The sequence below is a fragment of the Suncus etruscus genome, chromosome 1 (assembly GCF_024139225.1).
Source record: "Suncus etruscus isolate mSunEtr1 chromosome 1, mSunEtr1.pri.cur, whole genome shotgun sequence".
In the NCBI taxonomy this organism is placed as follows: domain Eukaryota; kingdom Metazoa; phylum Chordata; class Mammalia; order Eulipotyphla; family Soricidae; genus Suncus; species Suncus etruscus.
The window spans coordinates 162,709,770-162,732,547 of record NC_064848.1 but is presented as its reverse complement, the minus strand read 5'-3'; the positions used below and the strand labels follow the sequence as shown (position 1 = coordinate 162,732,547).

The 22,778-nt window shown below is 43.2% G+C and overlaps 1 protein-coding gene and 1 non-coding gene across 3 annotated transcripts in view; one reads left to right on the top strand and one right to left on the bottom strand.

Moving 5' to 3' along the window:
* Nucleotides 1–20,958, top strand: part of PSMD11 (proteasome 26S subunit, non-ATPase 11) — a 45,174-nt gene extending 24,216 nt beyond the window's left edge. The window contains exons 6-14 of one of the 2 annotated variants that reach the window (XM_049772144.1): nucleotides 2,497–2,691; nucleotides 7,418–7,562; nucleotides 8,735–8,795; nucleotides 14,433–14,495; nucleotides 17,990–18,115; nucleotides 18,535–18,570; nucleotides 18,833–18,884; nucleotides 19,163–19,305; nucleotides 19,419–20,958. In XM_049772144.1, the coding sequence (XP_049628101.1) occupies nucleotides 2,497–2,691; nucleotides 7,418–7,562; nucleotides 8,735–8,795; nucleotides 14,433–14,495; nucleotides 17,990–18,115; nucleotides 18,535–18,570; nucleotides 18,833–18,884; nucleotides 19,163–19,305 (821 nt within the window). In that variant the 3' untranslated portion in view covers nucleotides 19,419–20,958. Of the gene's footprint in view, nucleotides 1–2,496; nucleotides 2,692–7,417; nucleotides 7,563–8,734; nucleotides 8,796–14,432; nucleotides 14,496–17,989; nucleotides 18,116–18,534; nucleotides 18,571–18,832; nucleotides 18,885–19,162 lie in introns of both variants that reach the window. The other variant, XM_049772148.1, reaches the window with a different exon arrangement.
* LOC126025000 (U6 spliceosomal RNA) lies at nucleotides 8,200–8,306 on the bottom strand. Its single transcript, XR_007501058.1, has one exon. It is a non-coding gene; the product is annotated as a U6 spliceosomal RNA (small nuclear RNA).
* Nucleotides 20,959–22,778: the final 1,820 nt, after the last annotated feature.

The window sequence follows — 22,778 nt, the reverse complement described above, 5'->3', positions numbered from 1 at the left end:
AGCGGCCCAGTTTAATTACTGCACATGATGGTTATCCAGTACTACCCTTAGCAACCCTTAGTACTGCTGGTGTGACCCCAAACCACCTTCCCCAACAATCAGCAAGAAACAAACCTGTAACATCTATTTTAAAAGTTGACCTTCACCTTCACCAGATGCAAATATATTATGGAAACTAGAATTCCTAGTGGGCTGACTAAAGGTTTTCTCTTTTTTGCCTTTTCAATTCCTTGAACTATTTGCCTGATGCTTAAAACATATTTTTTCACCTGAGATGGGAAAATAAGACTCTCATGATCTATTAAGTTGAAAAATTGCCAGTACTCTATATCCTGCAAAATAACAATTTCAAGGAGTATTATTATATATAGTATTTTATATATATATATATATATATATATATATATATATATATATATATAGTGAGAGAGAGAGAGAGCGCTATATTCAAAAGTCCACAGGATCTGTGCACAGGAGTCATTCCTGGTGGTACTGGGCGTTGGCTGGGTATAAGGCAAAAACTACCTGCTATTCTATCTTTGCCCCCCCAAAAAAAAGTTTTATTGAGATATAATTCACAGACCTAAAATTCATATACCTTTTTGTCTTAAATTGAGCTATAATTAACATATATAAAGTATATTAGTTTCAAATTCTCAACATGATCTGTATATTCATACAGACACATATATACACATATATACATAGAGTTGTGTGTGTGTGTGTGTGTATGTAAGTGTGTGGCCATCCCCAGTGATATTCAGGGGTTACTTCTGGTTATGCACTCAGGAATTATCCTGCTGGTGCCCAGAGTACCAAGTGGGATGCCTAGGATTGAACTCTGTTCAGCTGTGTGTAAGGAAAGCACCCTACCTACTTTTCTCTGGCCCCATATCTCATTCTGATTATTTTTGAGGGGCCACATCCAGAGGCGCTCAGGGGTTACTCATGCCTATGTATTCAGAAATTGCTCCTGGCAGGCTAGGGGGACCGTATGGGATGCCAGGGATTGAATCTGGGTTGGCCCTATGCAAGGGCAAATCCTACCTGCTGTGTTATCTGATTTTTATTTTCATTTTCTGAATTAATGATTTTATTATTATTATTTTTTTTTTTGGTTTTTGGGTCACACCTGGCAACGTTCAGGGGCTACTCCTGGCTCTGTGCTCAGAAATCGCTCCTGGCAGGCTCAGGGGACGATATGGGATGCTGGGATTTGAACCGTCATCCTTCTGCATGCAAGGCAAATGCCCTACCTCCATGCTATCTCTCTGGCCCCAATGATTTTATTTTTATTTCTCAAATTAAGGATATTGAGAATATTTTAATATGTTGAACATTTAGGAAAATGCCTGTTAGATTATTTGCATTTTATTAATTGGAATGTAAGTTCTGAATTCATGATTTGTGTATTTTCCCCATTCTGTTGGTGATTTTTTTCACTTTCCTGTGAAAGTGATGTACAAGTAAATTTCGGCTGTTTCATTTGTCTTTTTCCCCCCACTTCGTTGCTTGTACTTTTAGTATCACAGCTAAAAAAATCATTGATCTGAGTTGCATAATTAATCAGTTTTTCTGGATGGAAATTCTCACTGTATCCAATTCTTTTCTTTTGGGTGGGGGATTTAGGGTCTTACCTGGCAGTGCTCAGGGTTTAATCTTTTTTTTTTTTTTTTTTTTTTTTTGGTTTTTTGGGCCACACCCGTTTGATGCTCAGGGGTTATTCCTGGCTAAGCGCTCAGAAATTGCCCCTGGCTTTGGGGGGACCATATGGGACACCGGGGGATCGAACCGTGGTCCTTTCCTTGGCTAGCGCTTGCAAGGCAGACACCTTGCCTCTAGCGCCACCTCGCCGGCCCCTCAGGGTTTAATCTTAGCTCAACATTCAGAAATTACTTTTGGCAGACCTACAGGATGCTAGGGATTGAACCTGGTTTAGCTGTGTGCAAAGCAAGGCTCCTACCTGCTGTACTATCATCCTAGTCTCTGTATCCAGTTCTTAAGACTAATTTTAAATTAAAAAAAAAAAAAAAAGACTAACCTTAGAGTCTTTGTTTTTTTTTTTGTTTTTTTTTTTTTTTTTTGGTTTTTGGGCCACACCCGGTAACGCTCAGGGGTTACTCCTGGCTATGTGCTCAGAAGTCGCTCCTGGCTTGGGGGACCATATGGGACGCCGGGGGATCGAACCGCGGTCCGTCTCCTAGGCTAGCGCAGGTAAGGCAGGCACCTTACCTCCAGCGCCACCGCCCGGCCCCTAGAGTCTTTGTTTTAATGTTTTTGATGTTTGGTATGAAAAATACTTCAGGTAGATATGTTTTTCTTTTGGAAGTAGCACATTCATAGAAAATTTAATTCTTACATATAGAAAAATCTCTTACTTTTCAGATAGGTTTCTTCATTCTGAGTGCTCTTATAAGGGTATAAAATGAAATATTAATGGTATTAAGGTAGTAAGATTGTGATTAACAAAATGGGTATATGTTTTTTTTCTTCTAGGCTCTCAGCTGCTACGGGAGTTGAAAAAGATGGATGATAAAGCCCTTTTGGTGGAAGTACAGCTTTTAGAAAGCAAAACCTACCATGCCCTGAGCAATCTACCGAAAGCCCGAGCTGCCTTAACCTCTGCTCGAACCACAGCAAATGCCATCTACTGCCCTCCTAAATTGCAAGCCACTTTGGATATGCAGTCAGGTAACCCTACATATTCAGGAAATGTTTCCTTTTAGGGAGCTGGGGAGAGTTTGGGCCTCAGACAGTAGCTACTCCTGACTATGCTGAGGAGTGATTCCTGACAGTTCTTGGGAACCATATGTAGTGATGAAGTTTGAATTGGGGTTGGTTGCTTGCAACAAACATGCAAGTGCCTTAACACCTGTACTATTATTTATCCATCCCCATGCTCGTTTTACCTCAGGTAGGTTTGAAGGAATGAAGATTGGCTTGAAAATAAAATTGTCGGGCCCGGAGAGATAGCTCAGCGGTGTTTGCCTTGCAAGCAGCCGATCCAGGACCAAAGGTGGTTGGTTCGAATCCCGGTGTCCCATATAGTCCCCCGTGCCTGCCAGGAGCTATTTCTGAGCAGTCAGCCAGGAGTGACCCCTGAGCACCGCCGGGTGTGGCCCAAAAACCAAAAAAGAAAAAAAAAAAAAAAAAAAAAGAAAATAAAATTGTCTATTTTAGCTCAGTGTTCTTCAGAGAAACCAATTAGATTGAAGATTACCTGTAACTAGCTGTGTCTTTCCCCCTCCCCCCATTTGGACCACACCAGCAGCACGAGGGTTACTCATAGGTTCAGGGAACCATATATTTCTTTTTTTCCTTCGGTTTTTTGGACCACACCCAGTGCTGCTCAGGGGCTACTCCTGGCTATGTGCTCAGAAATTGCTCCTGGCTTGGGGGACCATATGGGATGCTGGGGGATGGAACCGCGATCTGTCCTGGGTCAGCCGCTTGCAAGGCAAAAGCCCTACTGCTGCGCCATCACTCTGGCCCTGGGGAGAACCATATTGTATGGTGGAGATTGAACCTGTGTCGGCTGTGTGCAAGGCAAATGGCCTACCTATTGTGCAGTTGCTCTGGTCCTCTCCCTCACTTAAAATAAAATCAATTTGTTAATAGAAATTTTTTTCTCTCTTTGTTGTGATGACTGATAGGAATAAAACCATAATTGTTTACTAGTACATGTATGTTTGCAGTGCTCCTGCGGGTTGCACACTATAGTTATTGTGCACTGGAGATTGTATATTTTGGGATATAGGGTATTCCAACTGGCAGAACTGTTGGGATAACATGCACTTACTGGTCTGGAGTGTTGCTGGGCTTGACCTCCCGCCTGCTTCTGGGCCCACTCTATTTCTAGTCTAAGTCATACTTTTTATACTTTTTCATATTTTAGCTACCAAGTGACATTAATATTCTCCCTAACTAGGTAGATTTCCTGTATAGCTTTCAAGTCCAAATTATATATCCATATTTCTTTTTTTTTTGGTTTTTGGGCCACACCCGGTAACGCTCAGGGGTTACTCCTGGCTATGCGCTCAGAAGTTGCTCCTGGCTTGGGGGACCATATGGGACACCGGGGGATTGAACCGCGGTCCGTCCAAGGCTAGCGCAGGCAAGGCAGGCGCACCTTACCTTTAGCGCCACCGCCCGGCCCCTAAATCCATATTTCTAACTGCATAGTGGATATCTATCTATCTATCTATCTATCTATCTATCTATCTATCTATCTATCTATCTATCTATCTATCTATCATCTATCTATCTATCTATCTATCTATCTATCTATCTATCTATCTATCTACCAAGTGACATTAATATTCTCCCTAACTAGGTAGATTTCCTGTATAGCTTTCAAGTCCAAATTATATATCCATATTTCTAACTGCATAGAGGATATCTATCTATCTATCTATCTATCTATCTATCTATCTATCTATCTATCTATCTATCTATCTATCTATCTATCTATCTATCTATCTATCTACTATCTATCTATCCATCCATCCCTATCTATCTATCTATCTATCTATCTATCTATCTATCTATCTATCTATCTATCTATCTATCTATCTATCATCTATCTATCATCTATCTATCTATCTATCTACTATCTATCTATCCATCCATCCCTATCTATCTATCTATCTATCTATCTATCTATCTATCTATCTATCTATCTATCTATCTATCTAATCTAATCTATCATCATCTCTGTCTTATTAAAAAACCCCAACATTATTTCCTACCTTGTGCTGCTCAAGACCACTGGGAAATGGATATAGTCTTTTCTAGTTTTTGTCTACCCTCTGTACTACTACTTCAGCACCAGTTTTTTTCTAGTTTAGCAATATTAATTTGTTGAGGCTGATAGCCTGAAAGATTATTCTGTGGCTTTAAAGTGGTTGTGTGGCAATTGCACATCCATACACTCTGAGCTCTCCTGACAGCTCTGCTGTGCGGGATCCCAACAAGGATCCAGAATGTGGCTCAGTAACTAAGACAATATGGAGTAAGTGTAATAATATCATGACTTGAATCTCTGATGCACTTGTGGTCTAGTATTACAGCAAAAGGGGACTCTTTTTGGATAGGGTATTGAAGAGGAAGCTTTATGTGTTCTCTTTTTTTTTTTTTGAGAGGGGATCCACACCTGGCTGTGCTTGGGGGTTACTTCTGGCTCAGAAATTGTCCCTCGTAGGCTAGGAGGACCATATGGGATGCCTCGGTTGGCCGTGGGCAAGACAAATGCCCTACCGCTGTGCTATCTCTCTGGATGCTTTTTTTTTTTTTTTTTTTTTGGCATAGCATTGTATCAGACCCAGTGTCTCACATATGCAAGGCAAGTAATCTGTTGCTGAGCGACATTCCTGACCCTATCCTGAGGCAGTTCTTATTGATGCATTGAAGCCTGCATTATAAATGTATTTTGATGATTAAATATTGGGATGCATCATGGCAAACAAGTGGATAAGGTTCAAATCTATATAACTTTCTAAGGAACTAAGGCAAAGTTTGATCTGATATGTAAACTTTTATGATTCAGATAACTTTTTTTTTTTTTTTTTTTTTTTTTTGGTCTTTGGGCCACACCCAGCAGTGCTCAGGGGTTACTCCTGGCTGTCTGCTCAGAAATAGCTCCTGGCAGGCATGGGGGACATATGGGACACCGCGATTCGAACCAACCACTTTTGGTCCTGGATCGGCTGCTTGCAAGGCAAACGCCGCTGTGCTATCTCTCCGGGCCCTCAGATAACTTCTAATGGGGCCGGTGAGGTGGCACTAGAGGTAAGGTGTCTGCCTTGCAAGTGCTAGCCGAAGAAGGACCGCAGTTCGATCTCCCGGTGTCCCAGATGGTCCCCCAAGCCAGGGGCAATTTCTGAGCGCTTAGCCAGGAGTAACCCCTGAGCATCAAATGGGTGTGGCCCAAAAAACAAACAAACAAACAAAAGATATAACTTCTAACTTTGAAAGAACTGATTTTTCAGTTATACCAAATGATGCTATATAGGTTTGGAGTCATAGAGGGTCAGTGTGAATAACCCAACTTCTAAATCAGAGAAAATTGGTTAGATGAACGATAGGAATACCACTTACTTGTTTATAGATTTGCCATTATGTTGTATCTATATACTTTATTGCATTCAGATAAAAACAAATATAAAAATATCTGAAATGAAAATCCAAGCTTTTTCTTCAATTGAAAGTTGCTTATAAATGAAAAAATGTCAGTGATAGAAAAGGTCTCATAATTGTTTGATGGTTGATATTACTAATAAAAGCCATTCAGGCAGTTAAAAGAGTTTTTGAGTCAATATCCTGTTTGATGGAGGGTAAATTTGGCCTTTTTTGTAGCAAGACCAGGGCTGGAGAGATAGTACTGGGATAGGGTACTTGTTTTATATGCTGTTGATGCCTTGTTAGATGCCTGACACCAGATTTGGTCCCCCAAGCACTGCCAAGAGTGATACCTGACTGGGCACAGCCAGGAAAAAGCCCTGAGCACCACTATCTGTGGCCCAGAAAGAAAAACTGGCCTAGAAAGGAGGTGAGATGTAAGGAGAGTGGTATATCAGTGTGTTTTCAGTATCTCTTTTGAATTTGGTCTTAAACTCTCTTGGAATTTATACTGGTAATAGGGCAAAAATGACAATTGAACTTGGAGTCTAAAGAACTGGATTCTAAGCTCTGCTTAGAAAAAGCTTAGCCATGGGGCTGGAGTGGTGGCATGGAGCAAGGTGTCTGTCTGCCTTTCTGGTGCTAGCCTAGGATGGGCCATGGTTTGATTCCCTGGTGTCCCATATGGTTCCCCAAGTCAGGAGCAATTTCTGAGCACTTAGCCAGGAGTAACCAACCCCTGAGCATCACCGGGTGTGGCCCCAAAAATCAAAAAAAAAAAAAGAAAAGAAAAGAAAAGAAAAGCAAAGCTTAGCCCTGGGGCCAAAGAGATATAGCACAGTAGTAGGGTGTTTACCTTGCAAGTGGCTAATTTAGGACCAATGGTGGTTCTAATCCCAGCATCCCATATGACCCTGTGCCTGCCAGGAGCCAGGTGCGATTTCTGAGCAGAGAGCCAGGAGTAACCTCTGAGTGCCGCTGGGTGTGGACCAAAAACCAAAAACCAAAACAAAACAAACAAAAAACCAACCTTATCCTTTATCTTCTTTGATTTTATAAATAAGTAGAGGTACCTAGGGTTTGTTCCTGACTCTGCACTCTGGGATTAGGGAGCCAAATGAAGTGTCAAGAGTGGAACCTTAAAAGAAAAAAAAAAAGAATGGAACCTGGGTTGGCCATGTGCAAGACAAGCATCCTCCATCTATATACTATTGCTCTAGTCCCTGGGATTCTTTATAGTGCGAATCTTTTGTGGCTCTATTATTTCATATGGTTTTTTTTACTTCTTTTCTTTGTCTAGGTATTATCCATGCGGCTGAGGAAAAGGATTGGAAAACTGCATATTCCTATTTCTATGAGGCTTTTGAAGGTTATGACTCTATCGATAGCCCCAAGGCTATTACATCTCTGAAGTACATGTTGCTGTGCAAAATCATGCTCAACACGTAGGTGCTCACTAACTTTGGGTATGAGAACTCAAGTTCTTCAACTGAGTTATGCAGTGGCTTGCTGGGTGTTTGGCCAGAGCAGTAGGAGCTTCCTCTGTACATGACCCAGGTAGAGGGGGAAGATCCAGAAAACTTTGTGTGCTGTTCTTTCGGAACTGGGGAGATAGAGATCAGAAATCTTTCCAGATTCTCTTTGGTTATTCTGTTTCTTGACCTGCACAGGTCTTCCTCCCTTACTCCCTCTCTTCTCCCTCATGGTGCTCAGGGATTACTCCTGGTTCTGCACTCAGAAATTACTTATAGGAACATATGGGATGCTGGGGATCAAACCCAGGTTGTCCGTGTGCAAGGCAAAGCCCTACCCAATGTACTATCTTTTTTTTTCTTTTTTCTTTTTTTTTTTTGGTTTTTGGGTCACACCCGGCATTGCTCAGGGATTACTCCTGGCTATCTGCTCAGAAATAGCTCCTGGCAGGCACGGGGGACCATATGGGACATCGGGACTCGAACCAACCACCTTTGGTCCTGGATCTGCTGCTTGCAAGGCAAACACCGCTGTGCTATCTCTCCGGCCCCCCTTTTTTTTTAATGAAAAATACAGAATTACTTGAGGAATCCCCCAATTTTCAAGTGAAAAATAATGGAACGCTTCACGAATTTGCGTGTCATCCTTGTGCAGGGGCCATGCTAATCTTCTCTGTATAGGTCCAGTTTTAGTATATGTGCTGCCGAAGCGAGCACCCCAATGTACTATCTTGTGGGGAGAATCCTCCCCCAACTTTTTTTTTTTGGTTTTTGCTCAGGGGTTACTCCTGGCTCTATGCTCAGAAATCACTCCTGGTAGGCTCGGGATTCGAACCACCAACCTTCTGCATGAAAGGCAAATGTCTTACCTCCATGCTATCTCTCCTGCCCTGCCCCCCCCCTACTTTCTTTTTAGTGTTGGTGTTAGCTCTTTCAGACTTAAGCCCAGAGTAGTGCTCATTAACTTTGGGTGTAAGAAAATCTGGTGTATGGAGTGTTTGGGGTATGTAGGTGTAGAGGTTAGATTGCTTGCATCTTTGGGTATAATGTTCTCATCAGAATTCTGAGAAAAAGAAATGTGCTTAAATGTTTAATTAGAAGCATAACATCCTGGAGCAAAACTGACAGATGTTTTATTTTTTTAGCCCAGAAGACGTCCAGGCTTTGGTGAGTGGGAAGCTTGCTCTTCGATATGCTGGGAGGCAGGTAAGGAATACCTTGACTGCAGTCTGATCTCTCTAAGACTCTGAGACCAGCGTGTTGTCCTTTAGGATGTTTAGTAACTTTTCAACTTTTAGAACTTTTCAGGTCTCTGTTCTTATTCTTTTCCCCCTTTTCTGCTTAAGCCTATTCAGTGTACATAAAGTTATACGGCATTTTAGTAAAAGTAAATCTAAACCTCATATTAATATAGTGATGTTCCCAAAGGGTTTTACCAAATACCTAGATGTGTAGTTTGCTCTTCCATCTTGGTTTATGCAATTATAGGCAATGATCACACAGTAAGTCAACTGACAGTGCATTTATTCAGAGTATAATCACAGAGTACAATTAACTGTTGACTGCACATTTATGACTCTTAAAATCTTAGCCTAGAAAGTCAGTGACTAGTCTGGGGACTAAGGTACTTATAGAACTAACAGCATTTATAGTAATTTAGATTGCATTAACTGTCAGAAAATTAATTTTTTTATGAGCCTGACAATTTTTTTGTGTGTGTAAAATATATAATCTTTGATTCTTTAAGAGTATGAATCCTGGCCGGGCGGTGGCGCTAAAGGTAAGGTGCCTGCCTTACCTGCGCTAGCCTAGGACGAACCGCGGTTCGATCCCCCGGCATCCCATATGGTCCCCCAAGCCAGGAGCGACTTCTGAGCGCATAGCCAGGAGTAACCCCTGAGCGTCACCGGGTGTGGCCCAAAAACAAAAAAAACAAAAAAAACAAAAAAAAAAGAGTATGAATCCTGGGGCTGGCAAGATAGCATGGAGGTAAGGCGTTTGCCTTCCATGCAGAAGGATGGTGGTTCGAATCTCGGCATCCCATATGGTTCCCCATGCCTACCAGGGCCGATTCCTGAGCATAGAGCCAGGAGAGACCCCTGAGCGCTGCCGGGTGTGACCCAAAAACCAAAAACCAAAAAAAAAAAAAAAGTATGAATCCTAGTAAATTCTGGTACATATATGCTGTGGGGAGGTTGGATTTCTTGATACAGAAACTAGGTCTTAATGGTTAAACAAAATACTTCTGCTTTGGAAGTTTTCTCTTTACTCTGACGTTTTTTGTTTGTTTGATTTTTGGGGGGGGGGGGAGTCCACACCTGGCAGTGCTCAGGGCTTACTCCTGGCTTTGCATTCAGGAATCACTCCTGGTGGTGCTGGGGGAACATGGGGTTCCAGGGATTAAACCCAAGTTGGTGCATGCAAGCACACTGCCAGCTGTATACTCTCTGTCCCTGTCCTAAAGTTTTTTTTTGTTTTTTGTTTTTTTTTTTTTGCGATGTTGGGGGATAAGGTGGTGGGAGTATGATGGATACAGTAAGAGGCCTTTGTTGCCTAGTTACTTCTTTGGATTACTTACTGTACTTGAATAGTCTGACCTCTATGAAATAGATGTTTCAGATGTCTGTTCTTTATACTTTGCTTGGCTATTATTAGTAAAATAAAAATACATACTGTATTTTTCGGTGTATAAGACGACTAGGCGTATAAGACGACCCCCTAATTTTGCAGTTAAAACATGGGTTTAGGCCTATATTCGCTGTATCAGACAGAACGTTCCTGTGCTGCAACTGTATGTACCACAGTGAGCCAATCAAAACAAGCAAAGGTTCAAAGGTTATACTGTAATAGACTTCCTCTCTGACTCTGGCCAATCTGAGCAGGCTTTTGACCCCAGTTCAAATCCCGGCATCCCATATGGTCCCCCGAGCCTGCCAGGAGCAACTTCTGAGCACAGAGCCAGGAATAACCCGAGTGCTGCCAAGGTGTGATCCAAAATCCAAAAATAAATAAATAAGTATGGGGGCAGAGATAGCACAAGCTGTAGGGTATTTGCCTTTCACGCAGCCAACCCAGGACAAACAGATTCCCAGCATCCCTCCCATATGGCTCCCAGAGCCTGCCGGGTTGATTTCTGAGCACAGAGCTAGGAGTATCCCGAGCACAGTTGGGTGTGACCCCCCACCACCCAAAAAAAAAGAGTATTAGAAAAAGTTGGGACCGGCGAGGGTGGCACTAGAGGTAAGGTGTCTGCCTTGCAAGTGCTAGCCAAGGAAGGACCGCAGTTCGATCCCCCAGCATCCCATATGGTCCCCCAAGCCAGGGGCAATTTCTGAGCGCTTAGCCAGGAGTAACCCCTGAACATCAAATGGGTGTAGTACGAAAAAAAAAAAAAAAAAACTCTAGGCCTCAGGAAAAAAGAAAGTCTAGAATGGGGCTGGAGAGATAGCATGGAGGTAAGAACTGATATGATTAGATTAAAGGGTAGGGAGAAATTTGAGAAGTGTGGCATAAGGGATATGGGAGTCTTGGAGGAGAAGGAAAGATTTCTCAGTTGTCTGGCCTTTTGAAAAATTGTCATCTTTGGAAATGCTGTATCAGGTTCTTTTAGGAGAGGTTATATCTTGTTGACCATTGAACAACATACATTTGAACTGCAGGATTCAAACTTACAGATTTTTTTGTTTTGGTGCACATCCAGCAATGTTCAGGACTTAGTTCTGGTTCTCCACTCAGGGATTATTTCTGTCAGGATTTAGGGGACCATATAGAGTGCCAGGGATCAAACCTATGTCCACCATGTGGATGGCAAGTGCTTTATCCTCTATACTATTTCTCTTACCCAGACATAGATTATTACTATTATTTTTTTGGGGGGGTCATACCCACCAGCTCTCAGGGGTTACTCCTGGCTCTATGCTCAGAAATCACTCCTGGCAGGCTCCGGGTTCATATGGGATGCTGGGATTCAAACCACCGTCCTTCTGCATGCAAGGCAAACACCTTACCTCCATGCTATCTCTGGCCCCATAGATTATTATTATTATTATTATTTTTTTTTTTTTGCTTGTTTTTGGGTCACATCTGGCAGTGCTCAGGGGTTACTTCTAGCTCTGTATTCAGAAAATGCTCCTGGCAGGCTCAGGGAACCCTATGGGATGCTGGGGTTCAAACTCAGACTGGCCACTTGCAAGGCATATACCCTACCTGCTGTGCTATTACTTTAGTTCTCAGATATAGGCCCCCCTCCCCCCGTAAATATAATTGGGCCTTTATATCCATGTGTGATGATATTCATATCATCAACCACTCATTAATATCAGTTGTATGAATCTGTGGATACCGAATCATGGATACAGGAAGTCAACAATGAGGGATTCTATAATTTTGGATTTGATATTCAGAGAGGACCCTAAAATTGATTGTAATACATTTTTGGGAAGTCAGAAATTATACATGAGTTTTTCATTGCTGGAGGAGTCATTCTATTTATTTCCCTTTCTGTTCAAGGGGCATTGGGGGAGCATTTGTTTTTTGTTTTGGGTGTTTTGTTTTGTTTGAGCCACACTTGCTGTGATGAGTGCTTATTCCTGGTTTTGTGCTCAGATTATCATCACTCCTGTTGTGCCCGAGGGCCTAACATAGGAAATGCTGGAGAATGAACCCAGGTTGGATGTGTGTAAGGCAAGCTATTTAACTGTGCTGTTCTTTCTCCTAGCCCTGTCATTGTTTTCTATATTTTTCTGTCATGCTAGATTTCAAAGGAAAATTGGTACACAGTGAGATTATTTTTTTTTCCCCTTTGGAGTTTGGGCCACACCTGGCAGTGCTCAGGGCTTACTCCAACCTCTGCACAGAGATCACTTTTTTTCCTATCAGTTTTTGATGTAAAGATTGTATTTTCATGCTTAAACAGATTTTGTTTCTTATTTGTTTTGTTTTGGGGTCACATGTGCCACTATTCAAGGGTTGGTTCCAGCTCAGTATTTGGGAGTTGGTCATACCTGTCTATACTTTGTTTTTTTTTTTTTTTTTTTTTTGGTTTTTGGGCCATACCCGGCGGTGCTCAGGGGTTACTCCTGGCTATCTGCTCAGAAATAGCTCCTGGCAGGCACGGGGGACCATATGGGACGCCGGGATTCGAACCAACCACCTTAGGTTCTGGGTCAGCTGCTTGCAAGGCAAACGCCGCTGTGCTATCTCTCCGGCCCCCTGTCTATACTTTGAAAGAACAAAAGAACCATGAAGTGACAGTGAAAAAACTTGGCCTCCTGCATGCAGAACCAGAGCCATAACTCTGAATACTCTCCTGCTAGGTTGCAGATTTTTTTTTTTCCCTCAAAGTGATAATAATTTGGAAGATTTTAGTTTTTTATTTCCCCTGAGAATTTTTAGTTTTATGGTTGTTTATGGTAGTGGTCACCATTCCAGAAGGATGCAGTAAGAGTAGGAGGTCATGCTGAGACCAAGGGTGCCGGACTTAACTGAAACAGATAGTCTCTGGATGACCATTATCCTGGAAGTGGCAATAGGCATGTGGACACTGCAAAGGTGTGAGATTCTGAGTGGGAATGAATACCACTGAGAGTGTCACAGTCAACCATGTTAGACAAAGCTTGCAATTAGCCTGTTTCCAGGAGGATAATTAGTCAGTATATAAATTCATGAAGATGAGTTTATGGGAGACAGTGAGATATAGTACAGTGGGTAGATTGCTCGCCTTGCATGTAGCCAGTCCTGGTTCAATTCCCAGCATCCCAGTTCAATTTCTAACTCCCAAAGCAGGAGTGGCGAACAATTTCAACACAAAGAGCCAAAATTTTAAACTGTGAGAGTCAGAGCCATACCATGCAGTGACCTGCCAAAACAGACAAACACTCACACAAAAGCATATAATGTTTTTTTTTTTTTTTTTTTTTTTTTTGGTTTTTGGGCCACACCCGGTGACGCTCAGGGGTTACTCCTAGCTATGCGCTCAGAAGTCACTCTTGGCTTGAGGGACCATATGGGACACCGGGGGATCGAACCGTGGTCCGTCCTAGGCTAGCGCTCTCAAGGCAGACACCTTACCTCTAGCGCCACCATGCCGGGCCCAAAAGCATATAATTTTAACAATAATATATTAAACACATAAGAGGCAAAGAGCCGCATTCATTTTCCCCGGTAGCCGCATGTGGCTTGAGATCCATGTGTTTGCCACCCCTGTCCCAAAGCATGGTTAAAAGTGGCAGGGATTTTTTTTTTGTCTGTCTTCGGTCCAGACCTGGCAGTGCTCTGACTCTGAGCTCAGAAATTACTCCTGAGGGGGCTGGAGTGATAGCACAGTAGAAGGGTGTTTGCCTTGCATGCATCCGACCCAGGACAGACCCAAGTTCAATTCTCAGCATCCCATATAGTCCCCTCAGCATAGAGACAGGAGCAACCTTGAGTACCACTGGGTGTGACCCGAAAACAAGAACAAACCAAAAAAAAAAATTATTCTTGGCAGGTTCCCAGGACCATATGGGATGCCAGGAATTCAATTCGGTTTGGCTGTGTGCAAGGCAAACACCCAAGCCCCCCCCCCCCCCCAGCTGTGCTATAACTGACCCCAGAGATTACTTTTGACTGTTTTCGAGATACTTGTGATACTGGGGATTGATCCCAGTAGGGTGCAAGATAGGCACCCTACTCTGTACTATCTCTCCAGCCTCCCAGTGGTATTCTTTCCAGATTTGAAGAATACTGGTGCGACAAGTTCTTCTTTATATCCAATTGTGTGAATATAACAACTGCTTATGACACTGTTCAGTAGCATGTGGTTGTGTAGTGTAGGTCACTCTCACTATTTCTCTTTATTCGTAGACAGAAGCATTAAAATGTGTTGCTCAGGCTAGCAAGAACAGATCACTGGCTGATTTTGAAAAGGTAAGCATGACATTTGGTTGGGGAATGAGAGAAGGAGATGAACATTTAAATTTATTGTTTAAGCTCTTTTTGTGTTTTGGGTCACACCCGGCAGTGCTCAGGGGTTACTCTTGGCTCTGTGCTCAGAAATTGCTCCTGGCAGGCTTGGGGGGCATTATGGGATACTGGGATTTGAACCACCATTGTCCTGGATTTGCTGCATGCAAGAAATCACTCCTGTCAGGCTTGGAGGACCATATGGGATGCTAGGGATTGAACCCAGGTCAGCCATGTGCAAGGCAAACGCCCCACCCACTGTGCAATTGCTCTGACCCTAGGGGAGTAATTTTTATATTTTACTTAATTTTTTTTTTTTTTTTTATTTGAACACACTGGTGACGCTTGGGTTACTCCTGGCTATGTGCTCAGAAATTGCTCCTGGCTTGGGGGACCATATGGGATGCTGGGGGGTCGAACTGCAGTCCTTCATACGCTAGTGCACACAAGGCCTCACACCCTGTGCTATACCACTCTGGCCTGAAAATAGAAATTTTTTTTTTTTGTTTTGTTTTTGTTTTGATTTTTAGGTCACACTCTGCAGTGCTCAGGGGTTACTTTTGGCTCTGTGCTCAGAAATTGCTCCTGGCAGGCTCAGGAGCATGTAAGACAAATGCTTTACCTTCATGCTATTTCTCCGGCCCCACCAAAATAGATTCTTTTTTTTTGGGGGGGGGGCACACCTGGCAGCGCTCAGGAGTTACTCCTGGCTCTATGCTCAGGAATCGCTCCTGGCAGGCTCGGGGGACCATATGAGATGCCAGGATTCGAACCACTGACCTTCTGCAAGCAAGGCAAATACCTTACCTCCATGCTATCTCTCCGCCCCCCCCCCCCCCAAATAGATTCTTAATGATTGTAAGATTCCTATGTTGGGTCAGTTTTGTTTTTGGTTTTTGAGTTTTTGGGTCACACCCAGCAGTGCTCGGGGATTACTCCTTGCTCTGTGCTCAGAAATAGTCCCCGGCAGGCTTGGGGGACCATATGGGATGCTGGGTTTTGAACCAACCTCCTTCTGCATGCAAGGCAAATGCCTTACCGCTGTGCTATCTCTCCAGCCCCTGGATCAGTTCTTTTTTATATATTCCCCTCATTGAATATGAACTGCTATAATTAAACTGGTAAAAAGAATAGGACTTTTTTCCTTGCATTTTTTAATTTTTTCTTTATATAAAAATGTTTTTGTGAAGCCAGCCAGGGATTGAACATACTGCTCTAACTCCTTGTTTTTTTTTTTAAATACAATTTCAGGGCCAGTGTGATAGTACAGAGGACAGGGTACTTGCCTTGCAGACAGCCTACCCAGGTTTGATCCCAGACACCCCATGTTGCCCCTTGAGCACTGTCTTAAGCACAGAATCAGGAAAGTCCTGAACACAGCCTGGGGTTCACACAAGATGGTGTGATACCGTTTCACAAAAATTATTCTACTTATCATTTACCCAGATTCCCAGTGGTTATATCTTAATTATAGTAGACTATCAGAATCAGGAAATAAACATTTTTATACAATGAAATTTGTTGAGATGTGGTATATATAGTGTCTTTCAGTTTCAAAATGTTCCTTATGCTTTTTCCTTTAATTTTTACAACACACTTGTTTTCATCTTAAAGTTGAGGAAGCTGTAGTTTTCAGGTAAATGGAAAAAAGATGCCTGAAGTCACACAGTTACCATATATCAGGGTTTGATTGCAGGCCTACTACTTGTCCATGTCTTAGATATTCCTTGAGTTCCATCTGTCCCCCCCCCCCCCAGCTACAAAAATTTGTAGTCAAAAGAGGTCTTGAGGCCAGAGAGATAGCATGGGAGGTAAGGTGTTTGCCTTTTATGCAGAAAGTCATTGGTTTGAATCTCGGCATCCCATATGGTCCCCTGAGCTTGCCAGGAGTGATTTCTGAGCATGGAGCCAGGAGTAACCCCTGAGCACTGCCGGGTGTGACCCAAAAACCAAAAAAAAAAAAAAAAAAAAAACCAAAATAAAACCAAAAGAGGTCTGATGTGTCAGTGTGTACTGAAAGACACTATTAGGATGATGTTTTTACTTAGTACCTTTTTTTTTGGTGGTTTTTGTTTTTGGGTTGCCCAGTGATGTTGGGTTTTACTTCTCTCTCTGCTTTCAGGGATTGGAGATCACTCCTGGCTTGGCCATGCGCAAGGCAAACAGTCTTCCTTTGGTTGTTGTCTTTTTATTTTTATTTTTATTTTTATTTTTTTTTAGTTTTTGGGTCACACCCAACGGTGCTCAGGGGTTATTCCTGGCTGTCTGCTCAGAAATAGCTCCTCGCAGGCACGGGGGACCATATGGACACCGGGATTTGAACCAACCACCTTTGGTCCTGGATTGGCTGCTTGCAAGGCAAACACCACTGTGCTATCTCTCCGGGCCCTTCCTTTGGTATTTTGTGTCCATTACCACAGTCTAGATTATTTCATTCCCAATTTTTTTTGCTTTGTTTTTGTTTCTGAGGTGCTCAGGCTTAGTCCTGGATCTGCTCTCAGGGATTACTTCTGGAGGGGCGTGGGTGACTAGGATAGAACCTGGTTAACCCTCTCCCAATTTTTGGCCACAACCAATGGCGCTCAAGGGTTGCTTCTGGCCCTTTGCTCAGAAATCACCTCTAGCAGGCTCTGGGGATCATACGGGATTCTGGGTATTGAATCCAGGTCAGTCATGTGCAAGGCAAAATGCCCTACCCACTGTGCTATCACTCTGGCCTCTCTTACCATTTCTGAATTTTGTTTATTGGAACGCCTCTTTTAGGAGTTCCTTAGGAAGTTGTGTTATAATGTCTAGTGTTAAATAAAATTAGAAACTTGATTTTTTTTCTGTTAACTGCAGGGTGTATCTGTCCCCCCCCCCTTTTTTTTTTTGTTTTGTTTTTTTGGTTTTTGGGTCACACCCGGTAACGCTCAGGGGTTACTCCTGGCTATGCGCTCAGAAGTCGCTCCTGGCTTGGGGGACCATATGGGACGCCGGGGGATCGAACCGCGGTCCGTCTCCTAGGCTAGCGCAGGTAAGGCAGGCACCTTACCTCCAGCGCCACCGCCCGGCCCCCCCCTTTTTTTTTTTAATGAAACCTTATGGGCTAGCTGCTGTGGAATTTTGCATTGCCCATTATTTAATCTTAGGATATTTTTTACCCTTATGGAGACTCTTTCTGAATAGCTTTTGTGAACTACTTGAATAGCTAATTTGGATCCCAAGCTGAGTGTTCCTAGAACATAGTTTGAGCTATTAACATGAGACTTTTGGGTGGAAAGATGATGGTGACCTAGCATGATACCATTCTTTCAGTTCTTGATGTTTTTTTTCTTATGCCTTTCTATTTTAAATGATTTTTTTCCCTCTTCTTGCAGAATCTCTTAGAAAGTCAGTTAGCATGTAGCTGCGGACTACTTAGGAAGCTAGGAGTAGCACGACTTTCTATGCCAATATCTGTTGCTCACTCTTTCTAGGCCCTGACAGATTACCGGGCAGAACTCCGGGATGACCCCATTATCAGCACACACTTGGCTAAGTTGTATGATAATTTACTGGAACAGAATCTAATTCGAGTCATTGAACCCTTTTCCCGAGTACAGGTAAGGTTCTAGTGGGAGAGGTTCTGGCCAGGCATCTTCACTTTGACTTCCTCCCTTCAGTCCTAAGTAGGAAATTGTTTCCTGTTTTGTGTGCCTGGTAGGTAGGAGACAACTCAAAAGAGTAGGACTCGGGGTGGGGTGGGGGTTGAGACTGTTGAGATATCCCTAGTCCATTGAGTCTAGTTTCTTAGTGTTTGTAGTTTCCTGAACATGTAGTAAATATTTGCTGTTCTAATGGATGGGTGGCACAAGAGTGTCCTTATTGTCTGTAGTGATGAAGCTTAGCAGATGATAATGCTCAAGAGACCTAGGTATAGTCAAAGTGATTCCAGCCCTATAGAGACATACATTCTTTCCCTCTCGCACATTGATGACAAAAGTAAAACTTTCAGTGTTGCTATCTCTACCTTTTCTTTTAGATTGAACACATATCTAGCCTCATCAAACTCTCCAAGGTAAGGAGTCCTGAGCTTGTGTTGAAGGGCAGAGAAGGGTCAAGGGTTATGTGGTGTGCCTGCCCTTTATGCTGATGGATATTGGTGGAAGCTCTTAACTTCTCAGTGGGAAATGGGGACCTGCAGGCTCAGAGCTGGAATTGCATTGTTGCAGTTCTTTTGGTAATCCATTCTCCCCAAGATACTTTTATATAGGGCTTTTATGTCAGTGTGATCTCTGTCTAGTGGATACTGGTCTCTTTAATCATATATTTGCTTTTAGGCTGACGTGGAAAGGAAATTATCACAGATGATTCTTGACAAGAAATTTCATGGTGAGTAACTGTCGTAGCAGGGAGGGTTCTGTTGGTGATGATTTAAGTGGCTGAAGAGGCAGCTTGTTTTCATTTGTTTTGAAAGACGATGGTCCATGTTTCACATGGCCACTCCCTGGGCTCGTTGACCCTCTTATCACTAAACATGCACAGATAGAGCAGGGCGACCCTGTTTCCCCCTCCTGTTGGGATGAAGGGAGGCAGTTAGGGAATAGACTACTCAGGTGTTTTTCTGCCTAATCTTTTCTTTATATGGCTTGCCCTTATGTTTCCTGCAGGAATTTTGGACCAGGGGGAGGGTGTCTTGATTATTTTCGATGAACCCCCAGTAGATAAAACTTATGAAGCTGCTCTGGAAACCATTCAGAACATGAGTAAAGTAGTGGATTCCCTCTACAACAAAGCCAAGAAACTAACATAGGTGAGTGCTGACTCCAGAACCTGGGTGGCACTGTCCTCTGCTTCTGAGACTGCTGAAAGCCTCCTGCTGGCCTCACGATTCCCCGATTGACACTGCTCTGTCTTCTCTTGCAGAGTTGGATCTGTAGCGGTCCTTTGGAGAGTGTGTGTGGCGGGCGAGTGAAACCTTTGGGGAAAATGCTAGGAGATTCTTTTTTCTTTTTGTTCTACTTTTCGCTCGGAAAGTTTTTAAATCCTCATTTGGTGCATCTGTATTCCAGCCAATAGGTGTGCCAGTTTTCATGTAATCTTTACTGGCCCAACTTGGGAGTGGGGAAATTGCTTAAAAAAAAAGAAAAAGAAAAAAAAAAGGTTATTCTAAATAAAAGGAAAAAAGGCTTACACTACCTAAAGCTGTGCTCTCTGCCTCCTGGGAGAGGGCCGCAAAGCCAGGCGCCCCGCCAACCACTGGGCGTCTACTCCACCTGCTGGGCGTCACCTCTCCTCCTCCAGAATTGGGTGTTTGCCTGACCATCAAAGCAACGACTTTTTATTGTTTGTACTGAACCAAAACAAACAACTGTGTATAGACTGCTGTTTTCTTTTTTATTTGAAATGAGACGTTTCGGTGTTCTTTCCCCTGCCATATGGCCTGTCCACCCACCCTTCCCCTCAACAATGGCTCCAGCAGACTGGCTGAAGGTCCCATCGTCACCACAGCCGCAGCAGCACCTGCACCGCTCCTCTCCGACCTGTGAAGGAATGGGGACGAGGCCAGGAGCTAGTGTCCATCACGGCCACACAGGGAGCAGTGTGGGCCTTCAGTGGGCCTGCTGTGCATGTGGCTCTTTTTAACACAGTAAACTAGGTTAGATGTCAGTGTTTTAATTGCCCTCTCCTTTGCTCTTTTTTCTCTCTGTCTCTCTTCTCTTTCTCCCTTTCAACCAGAAGACCATCCTTTGTCTCTCCCTCCTTCTCCCAGTCCAGGGGAGTCCAGCTGTCTGAAATTCAGCACTTCCCCTTCCTCTTTCCTGCTGTCTGATGGATTTATTTCTTTTTTAAATAGCAAACATCGGAAATGAGACTGTGGGGTGGGTTTTTGGTTTTTTTTGGGGGGGGGTGTGTGTTGAGCAACCTCATGTCCCCCTCCCAGGGAGCTTCTTTATTTACCTCTTAGAAATCAAAGGGAACGGAGGTAGAGCACTGTATTTCAGCATGCTTTGTTTTATGATGAGATTACATAGCAAGGCTTTCGTGCCATTTGGGCAGGTAAGCTTCTGCACCTTTGTTGTTCTCAACTGTATTTCCTTCTTCCTCTCATCTCCTCTTTGTCTCTTCTCCTTTCCCCTTCTCTTCCTCCTTCCCTCCTTCCTGCTGGCCTCCTTTTTGTCTTTCTTTCCCTTTCTCAGATTATCCTTCCAGGTTTTCGTAATAAATTTATATTTTGTAAAAGAATTTTGTTGTACCAGGTTTTGCATCCTCACTGAATCTGACTGGCTTTTATTTTCCTTTCCAAAATCAGGTTTTTGTTCTCAACATCTCTCCCCATCATGTCCAGTCACTGTTTTGGTTTTGGCACCATCAATATCAAATGTACAAACGGTTCTTGCTAACCAACACCAGGTATATCTGATGTTCAGATGAGTTCCAATAAAAACAATTTTTTTTTCAAAAAGTGTCCTTTCTTGAGTGCTAGAGTGCTTCTGACCAAGTTTAGACCGCTCTGTGTGGCCCTGTAGACTGACTATGAAGCTCTGCTGCTCACTTGCTTAATGGGATCCATTGGAAGTGGAGGGCTTCAGGCAAGAAAGTTGATCTGTGAGGTCTGAAATGAGAACTGATTTTCGAGTATTACTCTTAATTTTTCAAGATAATGTAGCCCAGTGAGGACATGGGATTTGGATTCTTTTCCTCTTTTCCTCATGCATATGATGAGTATGGTGCTTTGGTGAGGGTCACAAGAAGTCACTATATAAGTGCCTGGCGGGTCACGAGAATTCACTACAGTAAGTGCCTGGAGGGTCCTGATACTCAGTTTCTGTTTCGAGTTTGCAGAAGTAATGATTCTCATAGTATGCTCCACACACTCTGGGAAATGTTCTGAGAGGTACTGTTGGGCCTTAGACCTTGGGAGTGAATGGATCTAAGGACTCGGGGGCCACTGGGAAGGAGGGATGGGGTGAATTGTAGTTATTGACTCTGCTTCCATCTGCACTATACTGTTCTCCAAACTGGGGGAAGCCTGAGGATCCCAGATGATGAACAGCAGCCCTTTCCTCTGTTCCCCATGTCTGATAGATTCCTCTAGACCTACGCTGTTCAGTAGGTAGCCACATGTGGCTTTTGAGCCCTTGAAATACGGCTAATTCTGAATTGGGATATTACTGCAAATGTAAACACAAACCTAATTTTGAAGACAATATGAAAAAATAATGTAAAACAGCTCAAATTTTAAAGTATGTTGAAATATTTTGACCATATTGGAATAAAATCACAAATTATATCCTTGAAATTTATCTGCCTCTTTGTTTTTTTAAATGTGGCTACTAGAAAATATTACCTCTGTGGCTTGTGTACTTTATTTTTGGACAGTACTGCTTTAGACCTCTAGGCCTATTTTTTCTTTGTTGCCTCAAATAAGCCGAGTCTGGGCAGAGCTAAGGCAGTTTCTAGGGGGCTGGCCTGGGCTGCACATTTAGGGACCTTTCCTAATACTGGTCATTTTGCCAAGATTTTGAGAGTTCATGTGACAACTGCTGGTGTTGGGAACAGAGGCTGGGCTGCTTGTGCTGGGCCCTGCTATAAGTTTTATGTAATTGTGCTGCCCAAAAGGGCCACTAGATGCTGCTCTGTGATCCCTGAAAGAACAAAGCACAACTTTTTGAGGAGCCAGTGCTCAGCCCTATTTTATTTAGAATCCTTTCAGAAAGCTAGTGTGGCCTTTTTTCTTGGCAGGGATTCAGGGGTGACACCTGGAAGCCCACCCCTATAGTGCAGATAAAACAGTGATCAGCCACTTTTGACAGAGATAGGGTTATAGGTTGAACAGTTTGATAGAGAAGTGTAGGATTTAGAATATCTTCCTTACTGGGCCCGGAGAGATAGCACAGTGGCGTTTGCCTTGCAAGCAGCCGATCCAGGACCAAAGGTGGTTGGTTCGAATCCCGGTGTCCCATATGTTCCCCCGTGCCTGCCAGGAGCTATTTCTGAGCAGACAGCCAGGAGTAACCCCTGAGCATCGCTGGGTGTGGCCCAAAAAACAAACAAACAAACAAAAAGAACCTTCCTTGCTGTTCTTGAAGATCTAGAGGAAAATAGCGCTGTATCAGCCTGTTGAATCTGCTGTCATTTTTCATTTCCCTTTACCCCTCGGGCTCCCTCAGGTAGTATGTGTGGGGGCTTAAAATAGGGACAGCACAGCAGTTCCTGAGGAGTTAGCACTGCTTAGGGAGGGGGTTATTGACCCGTGTGAGGAGGTAAAGTCATCCCGGCCAC